This window comes from Raphanus sativus, unplaced genomic scaffold (assembly GCF_000801105.2).
Source record: "Raphanus sativus cultivar WK10039 unplaced genomic scaffold, ASM80110v3 Scaffold1446, whole genome shotgun sequence".
Classification (NCBI taxonomy): Eukaryota; Viridiplantae; Streptophyta; class Magnoliopsida; order Brassicales; family Brassicaceae; genus Raphanus; species Raphanus sativus.
The window spans coordinates 1-22,083 of NW_026616757.1; the positions used below are offsets into that span (position 1 = coordinate 1).

Consider the following 22,083-nt stretch of genomic DNA (forward strand, 5'->3'; position numbering starts at 1 on the left):
TTGGAAACATGGATAATAGTATAAAGAAAGGAACATTAGTGATTTAATGTACGTTTAACTATAAAGTATAAAGGTGTATTTAATTTAAAAACTTACAAAATAAATGTTAGGTCCAACAAAATGTTTCTGGTTTTAATAAGATAGATATGAATTGCAGAGTCATCACGCGTTGCTTCTAGTGTTTGCCTTTTAGTTCACAATTTCATTGCTGTGATAATAATGGTTCCAACTTATTTATTTTAAATATATTATCATCATCAACAGTAAAAGATACTTTGTCAAACTTATTGACCATTTTCTTTTTCGAAAAATTGCGAATTCATTAGGTTTATAAAGTTTTGTTTAATATAATTAATTCAGAAAACAGAGGTTTGAGAGAGTAACAAAAGATCTAAAGGTGAAAAGAGTATTTTCAACTCTAGTAGAAGAGATGAAAGCCATCGGCAGTAGCGGCGTAAGCTGTGAGCCGCACTGTACGGAAGTTATGTCTCCGGTGGCTCACAATAAACAGAGTCCCGTCCTCCTCCTTATGGGCGGTGGAATGGGTGCCGGAAAGAGCACCGTCCTCAAAAATATTCTCCAAGAGTAAGTTTTATTAAAGGTTTGCATGCTTGTATTTATCTATATGCATGTAGTGATATACAAATCCAACTAAATTATATTTTTGTAGGCCGTTTTGGTCGGAGGCAGAGGCCGACGCAGTGGTGATAGAAGCAGATGCATTTAAGGAGAGTGATGTTATTTATAGAGCTCTTAGTTCTAGAGGTCACCACGACGATATGCTTCAAACTGCTGAATTGGTAAGTTTATTATTTTTAAAACTTGGTTCTATAACAAACGGACTACATATAACATGGGATATAAGAATTAAAGAATGCATTATGTCCATTTCCTGATATATATTTTTGGTTGCTCCTTATGTATAGGTGCACCAATCATCTACTGATGCTGCATCGTCCTTACTAGTAACAGCATTAAACGAAGGACGTGATGTCATAATGGATGGAACCTTAGCATGGGCGCCCTTCCTGGAACAAACTATCATAATGGCTAGGAACGTCCACAAACATAGATATCGAATGGGCGCAGGCTACAAGGTATCCGAAGACGGGACAATAACCGAAGAATACTGGAGACAAGAAACAGAAAAAAATGGGAAACAACAAAACTTGAAACCTTATAGAATCGAGCTGGTCGGTGTGGTTTGTGATGCTTATCTCGCTGTAGTAAGAGGCATACGGTAAAAAGAAAATTCGATAAAATCTATCTGTTTCCCAAAACATTTCTCCTTATATTCGAATCATATTGATTTTTTTGGTCCTTGTAATTTGACAGGAGAGCTCTAATGGTGAAGAGAGCAGTGAGAGTGAGATCTCAGCTCGAATCACACAAGAATTTTGCTAATGCATTTCCAAAGTACTGTGAGCTTGTTGATCACGCTAGGCTTTACTGCACCAATGCTGTTGCTGGTCCTCCAAAGGTATAAACGTCAAAGTCAACATATATCAATATTAACGTTATCTCTTACTTTAATGGATTCTAACGTGTGCTTTATAACTTGGATTTAATGGATCAGCTTATAGCGTGGAAATCTGTAGATTGTAACCTTCTGGTGGATCCAGAGGAGATTGAATGTTTGAAACGGGTCAGTAATCTTAACCCGGATGCTGAATCCATTAACGAGCTTTATTCGGATCCGAGCGTATTAAGCAAGCCAGGTTCAGTTTGGAGTAATGTTGTTTTAGCCCCATCTAGACCCAAGCTTCAGAAGCAACTTACCGATGCCATCAAGAAAATTGAAAAGACCCAAGCGACAAAGTGACGATGTTGTTAACTAGCCTTAAAAAATTGTCGTCTTTTGCTAATTCGAGCTATTTTCGTTGGTACTCGTCTTATTTTCGTGCTAGTCAAAATAACTTAATAAATTAAGAAATGGATATTTCAAATTTTATACTACTTAATATGCGTATTTGAATCATATTTTTAAAATTAATCACTAGCAAAACAAGGGAATAGTTTTAGGAGATATGATCATTTTCCTCATAATGTACTTTTACAATATGTTACTAAACTAAAGAATCTCTTGATATTTCATACAAAACAATAATGTAACGTATCAGTCTCATGTTATTCAATTTCCCAATCAGTGTTTGGATTTTTAGTGGCTCATACATACATCCTTGTATCATAGAAGGTTTATATGATTTAGAAAAACGAGTGCATGGACTGAGTTGAACATATTATAGAATATAGACAACCTAATAACAAATAAGAACACTTACTATGATTTCCATGTAGGCCTTAAATAAAGTTGGGCCCATGAAACACTTCAAATAAACAAAAGTGGGCTGGGCCGAAAAACCCTAATTAACACACATAGTCCTCATATATATAAGCGTCGCCGCAAGAAACTGGTCACTCTTCGCAAAGACCTAATAAAACTTCCTCAAGCTTTTTAGCCGTTTTAGGGTTTTATCCTTTCTCTGAGATCTAAACCAAACCATGGTGAGTTCTTCTGTCTCCACAGTATGTTAATCTTCTTCTGTAGTTTCATTGTATGATGCCTGATGGTTTGCTAAACCTATGTAGGCGGATGTTGAACCAGAGGTTGCTGCTGCCGGAGTCCCGAAGAAGAGGACGTTCAAGAAGTTTGCCTTCAAAGGAGTCGATCTCGATGCTCTTCTCGACATGTCTACTGATGATCTTGTCAAGCTCTTCCCTTCTCGCATTCGCAGAAGGTAAAAACACACACAGTAAAACTTGAAACCGTTGTGTAATGGATGATGTTTTATGTTTTGTTCTGAGAGAGTTTGTCTCTGTTTTGAAATTGGGTTTTAGGTTCTCAAGAGGTTTGACCAGGAAGCCTATGGCTCTCATTAAGAAGCTGCGTAAGGCGGTATGTCATTTCTACCACTCTGTTTGGCGTAGTTGAATGGTTGGTGATGTTATTCATAGTTCTAGATTAGTTAAGAATCTCATTTTGTAAACATTTTCAGACAGGTTGTTTTTTTCTAGCCTGTTCATACGATTGTCTGATACGTTGTCTTAATTTACATTTCGGTTACTAGTTTATAGCACGAGCTAGTTCTTGTAGTTTTAAGATATGTCTTAATAGCCATTTGACATTATTTATTTTTTTATTAATAATTAGAAAAGGGAGGCACCACAAGGTGAGAAGCCAGAGCCAGTGAGAACCCACTTGAGGAACATGATCATTGTCCCAGAGATGATTGGAAGCATCATTGGAGTGTACAATGGAAAGACCTTTAACCAAGTCGAGATCAAGCCTGAGATGATTGGTCACTACTTGGCTGAGTTCTCCATCTCGTACAAGCCGGTTAAGCACGGTAGGCCTGGTGTTGGTGCTACCCACTCCTCCAGGTTTATTCCTCTCAAGTGAAGAAGAGCTCATATTGCTGCTTGGGGAATGTGTTCCTTCATCGTTATATGGTCTTTGCTTTGAGTTGTCTTCTATGTATTCGGATCCTTTTTTTTTTTTTTGCATTTGTTTTTGCTTTATGATGAAACTACTTTTAGATACTATGTTAAATCTATTTTGCTCATGCATTTTCATTATTAGAATTAAGGTTTATCGAGATAGTATTTGTCAACTTAAGTACCTTAAATTAAAAAAAACTAATACATTTTCAGAGCTCATGAAAAACACATGATTAGTGTAAAAACTAGATTTTGCAAGGGTTTTTTTGCCAAATAACCCAAGAAAAGAGGTAATTAGATTTTTAGTGAGAAGTTAGAGAGAGAGGGTGTTTTTTGGTTAGATAGTGTATTTGTATTTTTTTTATAGGGGCAAATTTCCCATTTGGGAAAGAGAAAAAAACTAGATTCGGGCTTTTGAAGAGATGGGCTTATATAGCATTGGACTTGTTGAACAGATGGGCTTAAAGCACTGCACTAATTTGCTTACAATTGTAAGTCTTCTTTGTAGGTCTCGGCCTTGGGTCTGCTTAATTGTAAATCTCCCTGCATCAGATTATAACTAGTCTTTGTGAAAGGTCTTTGGCGAATGCCTTCAACTCGGCTCACTCAGAACCTTAGCATTCCAACGGCTCACATGATGAAAATGAGTATCGAAGGACAAAAAAATTATTCTTTTAATATTTTCTTTGCTGGCTAATTAAATTTAAAAAGAATTTACATGTATCATAAGTTCATAACTCATACGTGACTATACATGTTAACTTTATTTTGTCTTTAATCAAAATACATAAGATACATCTTAAATAATAATAGTAACTGTGTAGTCTGTGTGAATAGAGAAGACCTCCATTCAAACTTCATAATTGTCATCGATATTATGTAGAAAATGGGTATATTTGCCATTTAGCAATATTACCGATAATTTTAGCTTCTTGAAGAACCCTCTAGAGCGTCAACTTGTCAAATTAATTATTGACCCCATCGAACATCGAACATGCTTCTGCCTGATCCGAGTAGTTGATATAAATATTAAACTACTTATACTCGGAACATTTCAACGTAACTGATTGTACAAATGTTTGGGTTTACACATACATATTTAGACATATTTTCTATATATATGCATGCATGTAACGTTGAAGCGATAAATTATGAAACTTTGTTCTGTTCGTTTGGGATCTCCATGTGCTCCCCAATTATCAATTTACATTCTCAGATTTCTATACGCATTATACTCATTGTGAATATTACACATGCCTGATATTTTGTTAACATTGTACATCAAATTAATAAATTAGGTAATGATCAGAGTGTTAAGAGACATATGATATGTCCATTATAATAGTAACCACCATCAAATGGTCCCTGCTATTATACTATATATGATGTCAAAAAACTATTGCTACCTATAATGTTAGATAAACATACTTTTATTTATTTGCATAATTTAATTTTTGATATATAAGTTTGTGAAGTCGAAGACCTACCTTAGATCATATATGTGTCACTGTCTGTAACATTTAATTTGTTCTCTAGTTACATGTACATAAGTTTGTCTATAGTTATGACTTTTAATCCCATTAAATTTGGTTGGTACAACAGTTAATATTCCTAAATAGTATAATGAGAAATGAAAATATAAACAAAGGTGATTTCATCAAGAGACCCATCAAAATGCACATGGCATTGCTCCCCCTCTTCCCTATGGGTCCTATTTATTTTATTTTATTTCCTCCAGCCAAAGCCAGTTATCACTTTATGTACCGTACCAACAAAGTGAATACTTTCCGCTAATTCATAATTATATTCGATGTGATATATATAACATGTACATGTGTGTTGTCATTCTAAATAATTCTGTTTGAAAACTAAGTTAAGAGAAACTGTATTCCATGGTCAAATTCTCGTTATATAATCTTCAGTTTCAATATTGCGAACCGAACATTAAACTCACTCAACTAAAGAAACACTACTATGTTTTATACTCATTAAATATAGAGAGTTTTCTAATCATATTTACACATTCTTAACAAAAAAAAAGATGAACACAAAAAGATGTTCAAATTATTACATATTTTTCATTACAAACGTCTCACAAATTTAACTTAAGTTCATTATCTACATACCACATACAATTCATATTAAAAGCAGACAATTAAAAGAAAAGTAGATATTGAACAATATTTTTCATCGAAAAACACAATTAACACTCATAAATGTGTTAGTCAAATATACGAGCATGACCACCTACTTTTTTAACTTCAAGTTCTGCTCTTGCACTTCTCCATTGCTCTCGGAGCTGAAATGTTTTACAATTAATAAATAAGCAACTAAAATTTCCACATTGGTTACGTATTTATATTTACGTTAGTAAGTAGAGTATATTTTTGCGTTTATCAAAAAAATATTAACCAATATATACCAAACTGTTTAGACGATGTACTATATAAGCGCTAACATAAAAAAGAATCATTGGTAGCACATAACATACATACCGAGACCAATGGCGTCAGATCCTTTCATGAGACGTAAACGCTTGCATGTATCAACGAACATTCTAATAAATAAGTAAATTTAGAAAGGAGTTATATAAAATGATCAATAAAACGATCGAAGATTTTATAGAAAAGAAGAAGAAGACGTACGGCCAAGGGACGTCGCCGACGAGCATCCAGTCACCGTCTTTGTCTCATAAGATGGAACATAGTCCCAACTGTTCACTACATCCCTAAGTTTCCGTTCATTCATGAAGTCTATCATTCCTTCTTCTCCTCCATTTTTTCCTTCGACTTTGTAACAACAATATTATTATTTTCAAAGAGCTTCGTTTATAACATGCATGAAATTGTATATCTAGCAAGAAATATATATTCAACGTATATATACCCATAGTAAAAGAGCTGAACATGTTGGACAAAGCATTAGAGAGTTCGTCGTAGCTCTTATACATCTTTAAGTCGACTTTTCTCAAGTACGGTGCTCCATCCATCGAAACCTTTACAAACACCGCCGTCTCCTTGACACCGCTTGATTTTTGGCTCGAACCCATCACGTTCTTCCGGTACGATCTCACCGGTGGCCATCCCACAACTTGTGCCCTATAAAATTATATATACAGAAAAATGGGAAACCGTTATGTTATACACAAGGTTTCAAATTATGTATGTTATTCATAGTTAGCTATCACCGGTTGTTACGTATAGACATATCAGTTAAACTGTTTGGACTTCTTATATATATATATATTATATATATATATAAAGAAAAGAATTTACAGACATATCCCTGTTTTTTTTCTGCAGGGGCTATTTATATTAGGTAGCGTTTGTAAGAACAACAATCATGTTAATTTAAATGATATTAACATTTTTAGGAAAACATAATTTATTTTTTCTATGAAACTTACAGTTTTCCTTTTAAGATGGATGAGAAAAAAAGAAAATTAAGTGAAGATCGGAAAATAAATAGAAAAGGGAGAATGACAAATTTACTTGGCAGGAGGCTTGGTAGGATCTTTGGGACATGTACTCTTTTCTTTAGAAACAGAAGTCATGACGTCATGAGTCTTAGAAACTTCTTTGCTTTCAGGTTCATTGTTCAGATTGAGTTTCAGATCAACCGTCTCCGAGAATCCTCTCTTGGTTCCGGTCACTCCACCGGGAAGACCAAGACACAGCTCAGTCTCCTTAAGATTCAGCTCGATACTGCCTATCATTGTTAACCTCTTTTCTTCTCAATGCTTTTCTTCTTCGTGTGAAGGTGATGAGGAAGGTAGAACAACGTTTTTTTTTTTAAATACACAAATAATACAAAGTGAGATAAGTCTCTATTATATCTCTCTATCTATAGGTGGTAGCTGCATGTGTATATCGTATTGAGAGATTTTTTAGCTAAATGGATTTAGACACGTGGATGAATCTCAGCCCTTCGATGAGTGAACTTGTTCGACTTTACACTAATCACTAGTATTACTTAATAACTGTTAATTTATTAATAAAATCTTTCCTGCAATTTTATTTTGTTGGTTGTACATGATTGCATTGCATTTGATTTGGACATGATCTTAACCATTCTTATATATAGGCTTACTTTCCAAAAATAAGATAAAGTTACAATACTAAAAATTTAACATCCCTTTAATAATTTAATAAAGTTTTCACAGGGAAATAAATAAAATTTTGCAAATTTGTAGTCATCTATTATATATGGTCTGAAATCCAAGGACAATACTTGGGTTCAGTCCCTATGGTGAATTTTCAAATTCACCGTTTCTCTAATAACCAATCAAAGTGCCAACTAGATTAATGATTAAAAATATTAAATAATTTTTTCAAAAATCAAAATAATTAAAAAAATAAATAGTGTCAATTTTAATAATGCTAATATCACTATCTAATCCATAAACTCAAATTCTATACCCTAAATCCAAATTCTAAACCCTAAATTCTAAATTATAAACCCAAACTCTATACCCTAAACCAAAATTCTATACCCTAAACCCAAACCATAAATCATAAACCCAAAAACCTGAACTCTAAACCTAAACCTATACCCTAAACCCAAATCTTAGCTAGACTCCAAATCCAAAACGTAAATACAAAATCCAAACCCTATACCCTAAATATTTGGATTAATATTGATGTTGTTCTTTTGAAATTTAAGGTTAAGAATTAAATTTTGGATTTAGAGTTCATGTTTGGGTTACTGTCTAGGATTTGGGTTCAGGGTCTACGGTTTGGGTTTATGGTTTGGTTTTAGAGTATAGGATTTGGGTTTAGGGTCTATGGTTTGAGTTTAGGGTATAATTTTGGGTTTAAAGTTTAGATTTCTTGGTTTATGATTTATGGTTTGGGTTTAGGGTATAAAGTTTGGGTTTGAGGTATAGAGTTTGGGTTTATAATTTAAAATTTAGGGTTTAGAATTTGGATTTAGGGTATATAGTTTGAATTTAGGGATTAAATATTGACATTAGCATTATTAAATGTGATATTATTTATTTTTTTAATTATTTTATCATTAGTCTAGTTGACACTTTGATTGATTATTAGGGAGGTGGTGAATTTGAAGGTTCACTATAGGGGGGTGAACCCAAGTCTTGTCCGAAATCCAACATATATTTAAAATATGTGTGTATTATCCAACGTATATGCGGAAGAAACCCCATTCTTTTCTTCCAACATCATACATTAATTTCCATATAGTACCAGTTGTAAACTTAATATTTTTTACAAAAAAATCTTTTGGTAATTAAACATCTGGATAATTTTATTTATTTATAAGAGTGTACCAGCCATTTTGGTGAGGTCGCAGACATCTCATATGAGAGTGTATCACTAGAAATACACATATTATTAATATAACTATGTTATGCTTTTTGACTTCCAAATATAATATTTTTCAACTATATAGTTTTAGTTTAATTTTCGCCGTAAGATTCTTCGCCGGAACCTTCCAATTATGCATATCACATCCACATGATTCAATTATTCATCCCACAATAAAAGCGCAGCCCTCTTGGAAATGATTATTCTCATACCACCAACACAAAATAAAGGATACTATGCATCTTCTATACTTATATATTAAAAACAAACATATACATAGAACGAAATGTGTATCTAGTGATATACAAACGCTTTATACCCACTTCATATAGTTTGTAGCAAACAGTCTGGTGGTTCTCAGGACATTTATGAGGCCACATGTTCATACTAAATCGATTGTTAAGACAAAATCTATCTTGTTAAAACAGAAATATTATAACTTCTTCTAGGTGGATTTTTTAAGTTGGACATCACATTATTATTCTTAGTCTAACCTTTCATTTAAATATTTCCTTAAAGAGTTTAATATCAACCATCTATCATTTAACTCCACTATAATATCTATGTCTTATATTATATACATCTATTAAACAAAATATATATTCTTTTCGTTAGAATATACTCACATTATCATATTTATATTATATCAGAGTACAAATATAACACTCCCTCTCTTTTATTATAGTCAAATGAATACAATAAATATCTCCAATATAAATATTACACGAGTCTGAATTCTTCAAAATATAAATATAAATAGATAGAAATAAAAATAAATATTACACATTTTATTAAAAATATAAATATTATTATACGAGAGGTTGATAAAAAAATACAACTATTACACGAATCCTTAGCCTGTCATTATACAATTTTGACTATCTCGGTCTGGTTATCTCCTAAACCAATTGATTCAATTAACCAAATAACTTAAAGAACACGTTTCCTCCCATCATCAAACTATAATTATCTTAAACACAAAACCTCTTTTAGTTAAAAGAACAATTATTTGGCATCTAATACTGATGAATCTTAAATTTTAAATAGCTTAATACAGAACTTTTGAAACTCAATACTAAAGATATCAGAATATATTTTCTTTGATGCTCAAATAATCGAGGTTTGTTTTGAATATACACTAAATAGAATATAGTAACGTATATTTTTATTTCAATAACAGAAACATCAATTTATACTTTAAAAAATCGATTATTGGAAAACTTCTTCACCAAGTTGAGTCTACTATGCCTAAAATCTCGGTTACAATCAGATATTCACAATCAAATTGACAGGTTTGAAAAATCATGAATATGGAAAACCATCTTCTCCAAATTTATTCTACTATACTTAAAAACTCGGTGTCAAGATATTTTGTATTTATTATATCTAACTTAATAGGTTAGAAAATATTCATTTCCTCCCACTAATATGTGTGTATGAGTACTTGCTTTCGTATTCTTCATTGGGCATTTACAAAACATTCAGAAAAAACTCCCAAAAAGCACAATGTCAAAACCAAATAGTATTGGTTGATATTTTTTTTTTGAAACTCAACAGTATTGGTTGATATTATATTAGTGTTTTCACCATACAGTATATTTTTAATACACCAATAAAAAACTATTAATAAAAAACAGTTTTAACATTGTTCTTAAACAATACGTTTTGGACAAACTCGAAATTATATAAAACCACACATTATGTGAAAAGCACAAACTCCAAATTGTATTAACTATTATAGAGTATATGTTATGTGTTAAAAATAAAAAATAAAATCCGCGCGGTCGCGCGGGTCATGATCTAGTAATAGTATTATTTTGCTAGAATACATAATAATCATGTGTGGCATTCATTGGTTGATATATATGAGAGCCATGTTATCTACTTTATTAAAATAGAAGTACATATATGGAAATGCCCTTAGTTTTCCCTATTATTTACAAGCAAATGCCACTGAGAATTAATAATGTCTTTGCGTAAAAAATTCATGTCTTTTCCACGTTTTAACACTTTTCTAAACTAACGCTAACAGACTACGATGAAGGAAACTAATAATTAAATGATCAATGTACTTCATCTTCTAACTATGCCATGTTTTCCTTTACCGATAACATTACGCCTGCAATATTAAACAACCACAATCATAGTTACCATCGACTTTTATATCAAAAGTTAACACACAGTCATCTATATGCATAATGTAAAATGTATGAAAATTCATAGAATTAATTAAAAATCAGCTCATCACAACTATAACGATCGTAAGAGTAAACATATTATATCTAAATTTTTAAATTGGTTTAATAATTTTCATTAGTTTATATTAATTATAAAATATTTGACTAAATAATAATGGCCCAAAAGTTGGTATAATAATAGATCTTTTTGAAAACAAAACCCCATTAGTTTATATTAATTAATTAATTAAATCAATTAATATTTTATGATCTGGGAATGATGTCATAATAAATTTAAAATTTCACATCCTAAGTAATAATAGAGATAGATGATTAATATAGATATAATATTACACTTGATAGTGGTTACTTATAACTTTGCCTAAAAATATTCGAACTCATTTTAAACTATTAACATTATTTCTTTTCTTTTTTTTGGCACAAACAAATAACAAATAACATTATCCAAATTTATAAAAATTAATATACAATTGAATAACCATATTAAATTCCTTGATCTCAAATATATTGCTAATTTGTCAAAATTGTAGTATGGTTTATATATATTATATATCATAAATTAGCAACAAATATTTTTACAACATAATAGAACTCATAATTAATACCCCCGGTCGGGCGGGTCCAGGTCTAGTTTGGTTTATAAAAGATATGCTACTAGATGTTATGATGAATGATACATCTCGTATTGTGTGGATGAAAACCAGGTTGTTTTCAGAGGCAGATTTGTAGTGATCTGTTATATGATGTTAATGAAGAAGATGTGATGGCCTTTGACCATGTCGATCTCGTATTGAAGAATATATAGTATTCATAGAAACGAAGAAGATGAAGTTATTGTTTATTTTTAACCGAAAAAGCCTAAAGCTTGAATTTGTTAATATATATCTATATACCTAGTTTATCATATCTGTATAACCCCGATTATATCTTTGAGGAAGATTTTTTCTTTTTCTTTTATTCATGCTCGGCAGTATCATATACAGCGACGTATAATTGTAACAAACGCTCATTATTTGTATTTTCAGTTATACTTGACAACATCACTGCTTTATGATTTTCTCATATTTCAAAGAACTTTTAAGTCCAAAAATGAATTCCACGAAATCTTATATCGTTGGATGCAACCAATCCATTTAAATGACACAGCGATTAATGATAAGTGGTCAAAGCAAATCAAATCTGGAGCAGAAGTTCCAGCTAGAACTTTCACTGCTTTATGATAATAATATAAAACGTAGAAAAGACATTTCCTTAAAAGATCGGGTATCCACTCTTTTTTTTTTTTTCCGCCAATAGATTATATTAAATAAACGGGCCAAGCCCAAACAAACGGCCGAAGCCCAGTTACACTAAAATCCGCTACAGAACTCAAAAGCCAACGGGCTACACTAAAACAAGAGCAACAAGCCCACAGCCCAAGCAGTGCACAGAGAATCTAAAAACGGCCCACGGCCCAACCTTGAAACCCGCCCGACCCAGACCAGAAAGCGCGTCGAGGAGGTAACTCGCCACGTGGGGAGCTCTGCACCAAAAACGCGACACGCGTCTTCATCTCCTCAACTCGACCGCTTCAGTCTCACCGGCGCCGGAACCAACACTTTCACATCACCCGTTCGTCGGAGCTCGGAAAACGCCAGAGCCTCCACCCGAAACCATTACATCTCTTCACCGCGTTGTCATCACGCCGATAAGATCAATCGACATCCCGATATCTTCATCGACTTTGTAACACTTGAAACCCTTGACACGCACTCGAAGAAGCCAACCCCTTTTCCACGGATTCGTCATCTTACCGGAGATCTCTCGTCTACCGGAGTGACTCCTTCCGCCGTAACCGCAAACAACCAAACTAAAAAAACGACAGAACGAACCTAACCCAAAAGACCCGGGTTCCTGAGCGGCAGCGCAGATCTTTAGTAGCCTCCGCACTCCGAAGACCAAAGCCGGCGAAGACAGATCTGAGGGAGATCTTCTTCCCGGAAGCTTGAACCGGCGTTTGTGAATCTGAAGAAGCCTCCACCACCCGGAGAACACACCGCTTGACGAAGCTGACCGCTCCCTCTCCACTGAAACCTTCCGACGGACGCGTCGTTACTCCATTCCCGAGACCACCGACAGAGATGGGGGCGGAACCAGAGCTCAGACAAGGCCTCCGCTGCCAGCTCTAGGAAGAAGGAGCCAAGAGGAGCAAAACAATAGAACAGAAGGGAACTCCGGCGTCGGCACGGACGCTCACACGCCGGCCGAACGCCGGAGATCTAGAAACTCTCTCTTCTCTCTCTTCTCTCTCTTCTCTCTCTTCTCTCTCTTTCGCATGCGTTTTCAGTGTAATAATACGGGTATCCACTCTAGTAAGGAGAATATCACCTTAAATACAAATATATATTAGGCTCGAAATTTGGTGTTTTTTTAATAACACATGTGGTATATACCAACTACGTACGTACGTAAATTATGTTAATTCATTTTGTAGTTTTAAATAACCAGTCAAACGGAATTTCTAAATACGGCATTGTTTTCTGATATCGCATGTACTAACGTAACCAACGTATATTCGATAAATTTGAAAAGTAATTAAGAGACTAAAAAAACATATTGATTCTAAATTAAGGGTTTTCGAACCCGGAAACAAAACCACCCTAACGAAATCGAGATGGGACATGAGAGCACGTTTATCGCAGAACCGGAAAAGGGGTTCTTTCTTTTTTTTCTTTTTCATTTTTCTTTTTTTTTATCCGATTTTTTTTTTAAAAAAAAGATAAATTAATCGTGGCCGCCCACGTGTAAGTGGGGCCCACGATCAGGAAAAAACTCACCCAATTTCGTTTCTTCCTCGGGAGATTTTTTCCTTTGGTTTTGACAATTTTGTGGGGTCCACTCCTTCTCTCCTCCCTCAAGATACCTCCAATATCCTCCGATAAACCTGCTCTGAGTGGCATGAAAATCCAAAAGAAGAAAGAGTACAAAACATCGCCATAAATTTTAAAAACAAATTTTAAATTACTGACAAGAAGGAAAACATGGAGATTATGAAGGGACAAGTTACATCCAATAAAATTTCAAAGGCAAAAACATCTTTAAAACCCTACTTTTGTTCCTTGATTTGTCTACATCCCTCTCTTTAACCGCTTTCTCTCCTTTTGTTTCTATCCCAAAAACTCACATGAGTTTTCAAATCAACAAAACCCCAATTTTTTTTGTTAAATATATGGGCCGCGTTGTCACATCAGTTTGTCGTGGTTATTATATGAGTATCTACTTTACTGATCAATATATACGGATGTGTTAATCACTATGCCATTCACGTGTTGTAAACCAGCTGTGAGTAATATCTACTCCTTCCGTTTCATATTAAGTGTCGTTTTAAAGAAATTTTTTCGTTGCAAAATAAGTGTCGTTTTAGAGTTTGAATGCAAAATTTATTAACTTTATTCTCCATTCTATTTTTCTATTGGTTGAATTGTATCGGTAATGATGTTTTTATATTAAAAATATACAAAATTAAATGCTTTCTTAATCCGTGTGCATAAATCTAAAACGACACTTATAATGAAACAGAGGGAGTATAAGACTATAATCGACGCATGACAACAAAAATTATTTATCTTTTATATCAATTATTTTACTACAAGAAAAATTTCACAAAATTAATTTAAAGTTATATTATCCCTAGAATCTAGTAAATGGATTATATGCGAAGCTTTAATGAGATTGAACGAATGCATGCAACCATGCACATCTGTATATCAACAATCACAAGAATATATGAATATTTGGACATCACCCGTATTTGCTTTTTATTCAAGATTACGATCACCTTTGATGTGTAATCAAGATTAGATTTTATATACACACACATATATATGGTCCAAGTCTGAAAGTTATGTGCATCACGTCGAAATTAATGACTTATTATCAAAGGTATATATGTGCTGCATATTAACTTGCAAGATAAGAACGTGTGAGGACCAGGTGTCCTTTCATTTGGACCTAACAAGGCCACAACTCTTGAAATTCTACCACACAAAGATCATTTTGATATTTTTTTTTTCGTCTTCATTTATTAGTTTTTTTTTGTTCTTAAGTTTTATTATTAGTGTTGGAATATACTTTCCCACATTTAAAGAGTGCAGCCAAATGACATGCATGCATGCAACTTAAACGACAAAACCATATAATTTTACATTGACTAAACTGTATATTGTGTTTTTTTGTGAAAGCCATAATTTCTGGGGGTTATTTGTGAAGTAACCAAAAAAAAAAACTAAAATTAGTTTATTCTGCGTGACTCAAACAAATTACTTTACGTCAACACAAGCTCTACAGTTTTCACGCAAGCAATTATTTATCATCAGTCTATATATGTGTTAAAATAATCAATGAACTGGTAATCGAATTTCGTGAATTTTTTGTCATTTATTTAAAACATGTATACTGCAAACCTCATGTATGAAGTATTCATATTTTTATGCATATTGGTATATCATATCAAAGCTCTGATTCAAAATGTGGATATCGAATAGTGGACTAGAGGATAGCTTATGTACATATGATATAATAACACTAAATTCAAACTTCTTAGCAAAATTCTTCTAAACTAGGTTATGTACATTCATTGTAATACTATTTAACCAAATGTTTTTGAACTGTATATACGTATAAAGAAAATATGCGAGAATCTGCCACTATACGCTCATGATATCTATATTCTATATGTAGGGATAACTCATAACAATGTAGCCTCGTAGTTGGGGCTAACCGCAGTACCATTGCTTGAAATTTGTATCGTTTACTTAATTCTTAAAAGTAGTTAATTAATCGACTAATTAAACTCCCATAATTCTGCAAAAAGAAAAAAAATTGTTACCTAGGCGACTCTTACGATTTACGATGGTCTACAAAATTTTGTTCAAAGAGATTATTAACTTATAATTTTATTTTATTGAATGAATCTTTATAATCATCGTAACTCGGTAATCAAATATGTTGGGATCCAAAACATTCGATATTTGGTTGATCCCGAAAACTTTAACGGTGAGATCAACGACGATTTGCAGAATCGCAAGTTAGGTAAATAGTGGGATGAGATTAGCATACAAGAGATTTGGGGATCGCTTTTTTGATCGTATTTGACCCGTAAAGATATTCTCTTTGTCCAAATAATTCCAAAGATTTTAGTCAAAAAAAAAAAAATTCCAAAGATTAACAGGTATTATTCTGGCCATAAATCTTTGAAAATATATTATTTATCATAACAAACACATGCTCATCATGTTATAAACTTCCGTATATTGTTGTGCATACAACACCCATTTTACTAATTCTGCATATTATTATATAGGCAATAAGCTTAAAGCACTTGCCAAAAATATTAAATTATTTGGTTCAAAAACCTATTAAATTGTGCTAAATGCTGGTAGTTGAACAGATCCCTCAAATTAATGAGGAAGCTTAAGTAAAATCAAATTATATGCGATTTAAAGTTTATAACGTTGGCTTCCAGCTTAAGAAAATGGACAAAATTTTGTTGGTTAAGAGTATAGTGAGAAGATTGGAGTGGTCCACAACGCCGTCAAAGCAAAATAAGTCCAATTTGCGTCGGCCCAGCCCATTTAGTGGCTGAAAAGCATCACATTCCGTGTATAGATGGGACCCGTTTCTTTGTTGCTTCTTATATAATTCGTACACGTGGCGGTCAAGACGATAGTGGTGATCTTCTGTAGGATAAGCAAATATATTAATGACAGTTGTCGTGATTATCATGTCGGCAAATACAATTAAAGAACGTATCATCTTTAGGTTCACTTCTTTGGCTAATGATGGATTCTCATAATTCATTACGTTTTGAAGCTGTTCCTTTTTCTTTTCTTTTTTTTTTGTAAAGGTTTATACTAGTATCATATAGTGTAGACATTATACCACAGACTCTAGTTACTATTTACTAAAACCTCGGTTAAGAGAATAACCAAATCGAACCAAAACCTAGATCAGATTCAACTCGAATGAGTTCTATTGAACCTCCATATAAGTAGAATACAGCCAATGACACACACTGTAACATGAACCAAGACAGAGAAAAATCTGCTGAAGATCTATTTCTCAGGTCCCAAACAAAAACTACAAAGACCCCATTTATCATGTTGCTGACACTATGCCTCGAGCTAGTAAAACCTAAAGGAAGAAGTCTTGTCGTGATTGTTTCAGATTCTTTTATACGTGTGTGGCTTTGTCAGGTCTTGATCGTTGATTGTTTAGAGACATAGAGACAAAACTTGTGGGCTTTAGCAAAATCCACAAAAGAACAAAGACAGGTTTTGTCTATTTGGCTCTGTTTTAGGCTCTTCAAGACCCAAATTACTTGTTTATTGTAGATGAAGTGATGGAGCGGAAGCAACCATAAACAGCTCAACCAAAAGATTAAAAAATCACGTTTGGGACATGTTAGCTCAACCAAGGGATCATGCTTTTTGTTTGATTAATATAATCAAATCAATACAACGGATAAAAAAGTATTATTCTTTTTTCTTTTGTAACACACGAGAATATTATTCTTCCATAAAGCAAAATTTTTACTAACTAAATCAAAACTGAATACAAATTTAGTTTTAAATGTCTATTTATAATAAATCTTTAAATCTATGTAACCCATAATCTTATTAAAATTGGAAAACTATAAAAATGAAAAATACGGTAACCATCTATGTAAACTAACAAATAATAAAAGATATTTGGAGCTGCATCATGAAGTTAATGAAACAAACACAACAAAAGTGAACTACAAACAACGCAAAAAGAATAAAAAACTAGCTAGACCTTTAGGTAGAGTAGAGTTAAGTAGTTAACTAGGTAGGTTGATCTATTACCAGAAGTAAAGAAGATAAGAATACCTGATAAATCATTGGTTCTGAGATTAGATCAAGAGAGAGGTGATGAACATATATGTATATGGCAGACCACATGTGGTGGGGATTAAAGATATGATCTGCACCGTCTATCAAAAGAACGATAGATAAGTTTTTTTTGGTTTTGGACAGTTAAGAGAAAGAGGAAGTGTGTCCCACAAATGTCCCGCAAGAAGATGGGACACACTTTTGCCTCAAAGTTGCTGCTACTACTACCGACAAGCTTAGCATGTTTCTCTGTTTTTCCTTTGTCCTTAATTAGAAAAAAAAGTTTCTTCTATGAATCTATCTTCTATAAAACAACTCGCTTCCACGAAGCCTCACTTCATCTTCACTATCAACTTCTCTATAACCAATAGCTTTCCTTACTTCTCCAGTGTGAAAATGGATGAGTTTGTTAACCTAGAGGCAACCGAGCTGAGGCTGGGATTACCAGGAACAGACAATGTATGTGAAGGAAGAGAAAGAGTCTCTTGCAGTAAAAGAGCATTACAAGGTGCAGCTGAGAATGAGACTGAATCATCAACGATGAAAACGGAAACGTCCCCTCCACGCAAGTAAGTTTTAAACACATAACTTCTCTGAATCTGACTTGGTGATGAACCAAAAAAACTTTAGTTTATTGACAGTGTTTTTCCATTTGCAGGGCTCAGATTGTTGGATGGCCACCAGTTAGGTCTTTCAGGAAGAACATCGTTCAAACAAAGAAGAACGAATCTGAGAGTGAGGGTGGTCGAGGACTCTATGTGAAAGTAAGTATGGATGGTGCACCATACTTGAGGAAAATAGATTTGAGTTGTTACAAAGGATACTCAGAGTTACTAAAAGCTTTAGAGATGATGTTCAATTTCTCGGCGGGAGAGTATTTTGAGAGAGAAGGATATAATGGTTCAGAGTTTGTGCCTACTTATGAAGATAAAGATGGTGACTGGATGCTCATTGGAGATGTTCCATGGGAGTAAGTCCTTATCATATATGTCAAAAAAAAAACTTCATAAAAATAAAAATAACAATTTTTTAACTTTTTTATGGGTTTGTTTATTGTTGCAGGATGTTTGTATGCACTTGCAAAAGACTGAGGATCATGAAAGGATCAGAAGCCAAAGGCTTCGGATGTGATGTATGAGACAAAGATTCATGAAGCCTAAAAGAGGCACAAGAACCTAAAGAGAGCAGAGTTTCTTTGGGTCAAGAAAAAATCTGGTCGTGCTCGGGTTGTCGGGGAAGACCTATGTTCAGGATACCTCATCGGTGAATTCGAATGTAGAGATGCTTAATGGTATTAAGCACATAAAACTGGAACCTAAATACTTTCTTTTGTTTTTGTTTCAGAAACAGGGCAAACGGTTGTCCTTAAGTCTTTGGTTATGTACTACATTTTTAAAATTTATGTGTTGTGAAGATTGAAGAGTTATTCTTATGTTTGTAGCATTCTGTTTTGTGTTTTCATTGATCAAAAGAGATTTTCAAGCAATACCAGTTTTCTGTCTTTGATTCTCAAGGTCTGGTATCAGAATTTTGATTGTCTGGATAGGACTAGTTATTTGATCAAAGCACCAACCTAAACAAAAGCAAACTGAAATAAATGAAAATATAAAAAGCTTATCTTAATGGAGATTAACATTTTGTCCAGGATTTCGGGTTCATCTCATTAGCCAAAAACAAAAGAAACCTATCTCTTTGCGCCGGTGACCACATCAGAAACATATATTGTACATATCCATACATCAAAATTCTTCTCTGCCCTATCCATAATTAATAATCTATAGCTTCTCCAGATCAATTCACAATCGCATTTTCCATTGTAATTAGCCCTGATAATCGGACATCACTACATCATAAACATATTCCGCAAAACATGTTCAAAAAGCAAAGAAATCGAATGTTAAAAAAAACAAAAAAGCAAAGAAACCGAGTTTGACAAGCTAAACAGAGCCAGCCGAGAAGGCCAGACGTAAGCAAAGAAGACTACCACAAACCCTAATTTTCGCACGAAGAGAAGAAGAAGAGCGCTTACTTTCGCGAATATAATTCAACCCTTAGCTTGTAGGATATCGTTTGTGTACATTATTCACAGGGCCGGCTTAACATGGTTAGGGGCCTAAGACAAAAAATAAATACTCTAAAATTTGTGTTTATTTAATTTTTAAATATTTTTTTGTTTTTAAAAATTTAGACTGTAATATTTTGTTTAATTTGTGATAAAAAGAAAAGTCTATATATATAAATATTTTGGGCCCCTTTTTAATTTTGTTTGTAAATTTATAAAAAAAAATCTATATAAAAACATGTATTTATAAAAAAAACTGGACCCCTTAATTGTTAATATACTGGGGGGTTTGGGTTTGGATCGAGAACGGTCACACCTTTTGTTCCCCTAATTAGCCGGCACTGATTATTCAGTAATTAAAACCCTAATTAAGCAGTAATCATAGAAAATATGATATAAATCTCATTTGAATTGATTATTCGAATATTCCTACAAATATTGAAAACTGTGTATGAGTTAGCATTAGCATTTATAGTATAACAACGCTAGCTTTGATACTAAAAATGTGAACATAGATATAGTAACTTGCACCGTGGCCTAGTGGTCAAGGTTTAAAGACTTCTACACCTAAGTCTCGGGTTCGAATCCCAGGCGACGCAATTTGTACATTAGGAGGTTTGGGTTTCAATTCTTGGAGAATGCGAGTTATGCAGAATATTGGAAACAAGTGTTACAATGGATCTTCAGCATAGCGCAAAGAATACCGTCAGGAATGGATCTCATAGGACGGCTTAGAGTGATGCAGTTAGATATAAATTCTAATAAGGTAGGTATAATGGTCAAACTATAATATCTCGTCTATGTAATATTTCTCATAGCATAATAAATCTGACAAAAAAAATATAGTAACTTGCACACATGTATATGTTTGAAATAAACGATACATAAATGATAAAATCCATGCGTTAAAAAAAAATTAGTACGTTGTTACATTAATACATTTGTACCTTCAAAATCCGAAAATTAGTGTCAATCCTAACAAGTAATTATATGTTAGGTGTATGTCTAACTTGTAAGGCTTTATTTTGGTTGCCACCTAACTTGTTATGTTACTCGTGGCAGAGTAGTTGAATGGTGAAGAGATTACGTTATAATTAAATGATGCACTATGATTGATGGGTACAATATAATAATAGAATATACAATAGAATGAAGCAATAACGATGGAAAACAAAAGATACTCTAATGATAGGAATATAATTCTTAATTCATCCATGACGAATACGTACTAAATGAATTCAAATTGAACTTCAACTATAAATTTACAAGAAACAAATGAACGAAAAAATGGACATGGAGATGGTTCACAAGGGCAAACTTGGGTGTCATTTCCTACTAGAAAAACTTTCTAATAATTTGTTTAAAATATGTCATTCTTAATAAAACACAATAAATTGTGTCATTTTAGTAAACATCTCTAATAATAAAGAACAAAAGAGTGGGTGTTAAAAAAAAAAAAGAAAACAAAAGAGTTGACATAGAGATGGTTCTTTCTTCCAGGAATTATCTTCTTACCCAAATAGCTTTGTCTGGTTGGAAGTTCTTCGGCATTTATAGTACTTATCTATTTTTATAATTGGTCTTCTCAGTTTATGGGTGACTTGCCACACAATATTTCCGCAAATATTCGACGTGAGGAATTCAAACAGAAAAGCCAATAGAAGACTTGATCTGAGAGGCGTGTCGCATTAATGTCAACGCGTCATCTTCACATTTCACATGCCCGAGTTTGAGTTTTCGAACAAGTTCAACCAATTGAAAATTATGTAGTACTTTATAATTTGTCACAAATTTCAAATGACATTAAATTTTATTTTGAATATAAAAACATTACATCACGAAACAAAAGTAAATCCCTAAACACCACTTAAATAGATATGGAAGGAATATAAGATTAGTGTTTAAAAAAAAAGATTTATTTATTTGGTCTGTATATGTTTTAACAATTACAATCTTTATTTTTTGCTAAAACAATTACAATCTTCTCCATAATACTAATGAATGTTTCGCCATTCTTTGTAAATCTGACTACCAACCGCCATCGCCTCACTAGTAAAGGTCGGAAACAATTGAATCGTAATGATTACTACATTCTTTTTCCTTCCTTATCATTAGGTTTTAAGAACTAAGATATACTATGGCTCTATCAGTTTGTAATCGCTTGCTAATGA

The 22,083-nt window shown here is 33.2% G+C and overlaps 4 protein-coding genes and 1 long non-coding RNA gene across 5 annotated transcripts; 3 read left to right on the plus strand and 2 right to left on the minus strand.

Annotated features, from left to right (window-relative positions):
- The first annotated feature begins 67 nt into the window (after positions 1 to 67).
- LOC130504239 (calmodulin calcium-dependent NAD kinase-like) lies at positions 68 to 1,993 on the plus strand. Its single transcript, XM_056998837.1, has 5 exons — positions 68 to 585; positions 671 to 800; positions 927 to 1,240; positions 1,336 to 1,480; positions 1,577 to 1,993. The coding sequence occupies exons 1-5, from the start codon at positions 431 to 433 to the stop codon at positions 1,820 to 1,822; spliced, it is 990 nt and encodes a 329-aa protein (XP_056854817.1). The 5' UTR covers positions 68 to 430; the 3' UTR covers positions 1,823 to 1,993.
- A 375-nt stretch (positions 1,994 to 2,368) lies between these two features.
- On the plus strand, positions 2,369 to 3,563 carry LOC108850657 (40S ribosomal protein S15-1). Its single transcript, XM_018624153.2, has 4 exons — positions 2,369 to 2,505; positions 2,590 to 2,738; positions 2,839 to 2,896; positions 3,152 to 3,563. The coding sequence occupies exons 1-4, from the start codon at positions 2,503 to 2,505 to the stop codon at positions 3,398 to 3,400; spliced, it is 459 nt and encodes a 152-aa protein (XP_018479655.1). The 5' UTR covers positions 2,369 to 2,502; the 3' UTR covers positions 3,401 to 3,563.
- Positions 3,564 to 5,475: 1,912 nt separating this feature from the next.
- LOC108850620 (auxin-responsive protein IAA17) lies at positions 5,476 to 7,273 on the minus strand. The gene is given in 6 exon segments (XM_018624122.2): positions 5,476 to 5,737; positions 5,934 to 5,995; positions 6,084 to 6,129; positions 6,132 to 6,221; positions 6,325 to 6,536; positions 6,930 to 7,273. Coding segments are annotated over 6 exon segments (672 nt in total). The 5' UTR covers positions 7,154 to 7,273; the 3' UTR covers positions 5,476 to 5,699.
- A 10,735-nt stretch (positions 7,274 to 18,008) lies between these two features.
- LOC108842547 (auxin-responsive protein IAA3) lies at positions 18,009 to 19,336 on the plus strand. Its single transcript, XM_018615498.2, is given in 4 exon segments — positions 18,009 to 18,122; positions 18,124 to 18,419; positions 18,509 to 18,820; positions 18,913 to 19,336. Coding segments are annotated over 4 exon segments (783 nt in total). The 5' UTR covers positions 18,009 to 18,023; the 3' UTR covers positions 18,989 to 19,336.
- Positions 19,337 to 19,448: 112 nt separating this feature from the next.
- On the minus strand, positions 19,449 to 19,946 carry LOC130504238 (uncharacterized). Its single transcript, XR_008941189.1, has 2 exons — positions 19,880 to 19,946; positions 19,449 to 19,676 (listed from the first exon to the last, which is right to left on the minus strand). It is a non-coding gene; the product is annotated as an uncharacterized LOC130504238 (long non-coding RNA).
- Between the last annotated feature and the right edge of the window lie 2,137 nt (positions 19,947 to 22,083).

Coding starts and splice junctions, on each gene's coding strand:
- LOC130504239 (XM_056998837.1), top strand. CDS start 431: ATGAAAGCCATCGGCAGTAGCGGCGTAAGCTGTGAGCCGCACTGTACG. Junction 801..926: donor TGCTTCAAACTGCTGAATTG/GTAAGTTTATTA, acceptor CCTTATGTATAG/GTGCACCAATCATCTACTGA. Junction 1,481..1,576: donor CTGTTGCTGGTCCTCCAAAG/GTATAAACGTCA, acceptor TTAATGGATCAG/CTTATAGCGTGGAAATCTGT.
- LOC108850657 (XM_018624153.2), top strand. Junction 2,739..2,838: donor CCTTCTCGCATTCGCAGAAG/GTAAAAACACAC, acceptor ATTGGGTTTTAG/GTTCTCAAGAGGTTTGACCA. Junction 2,897..3,151: donor TTAAGAAGCTGCGTAAGGCG/GTATGTCATTTC, acceptor ATTAATAATTAG/AAAAGGGAGGCACCACAAGG.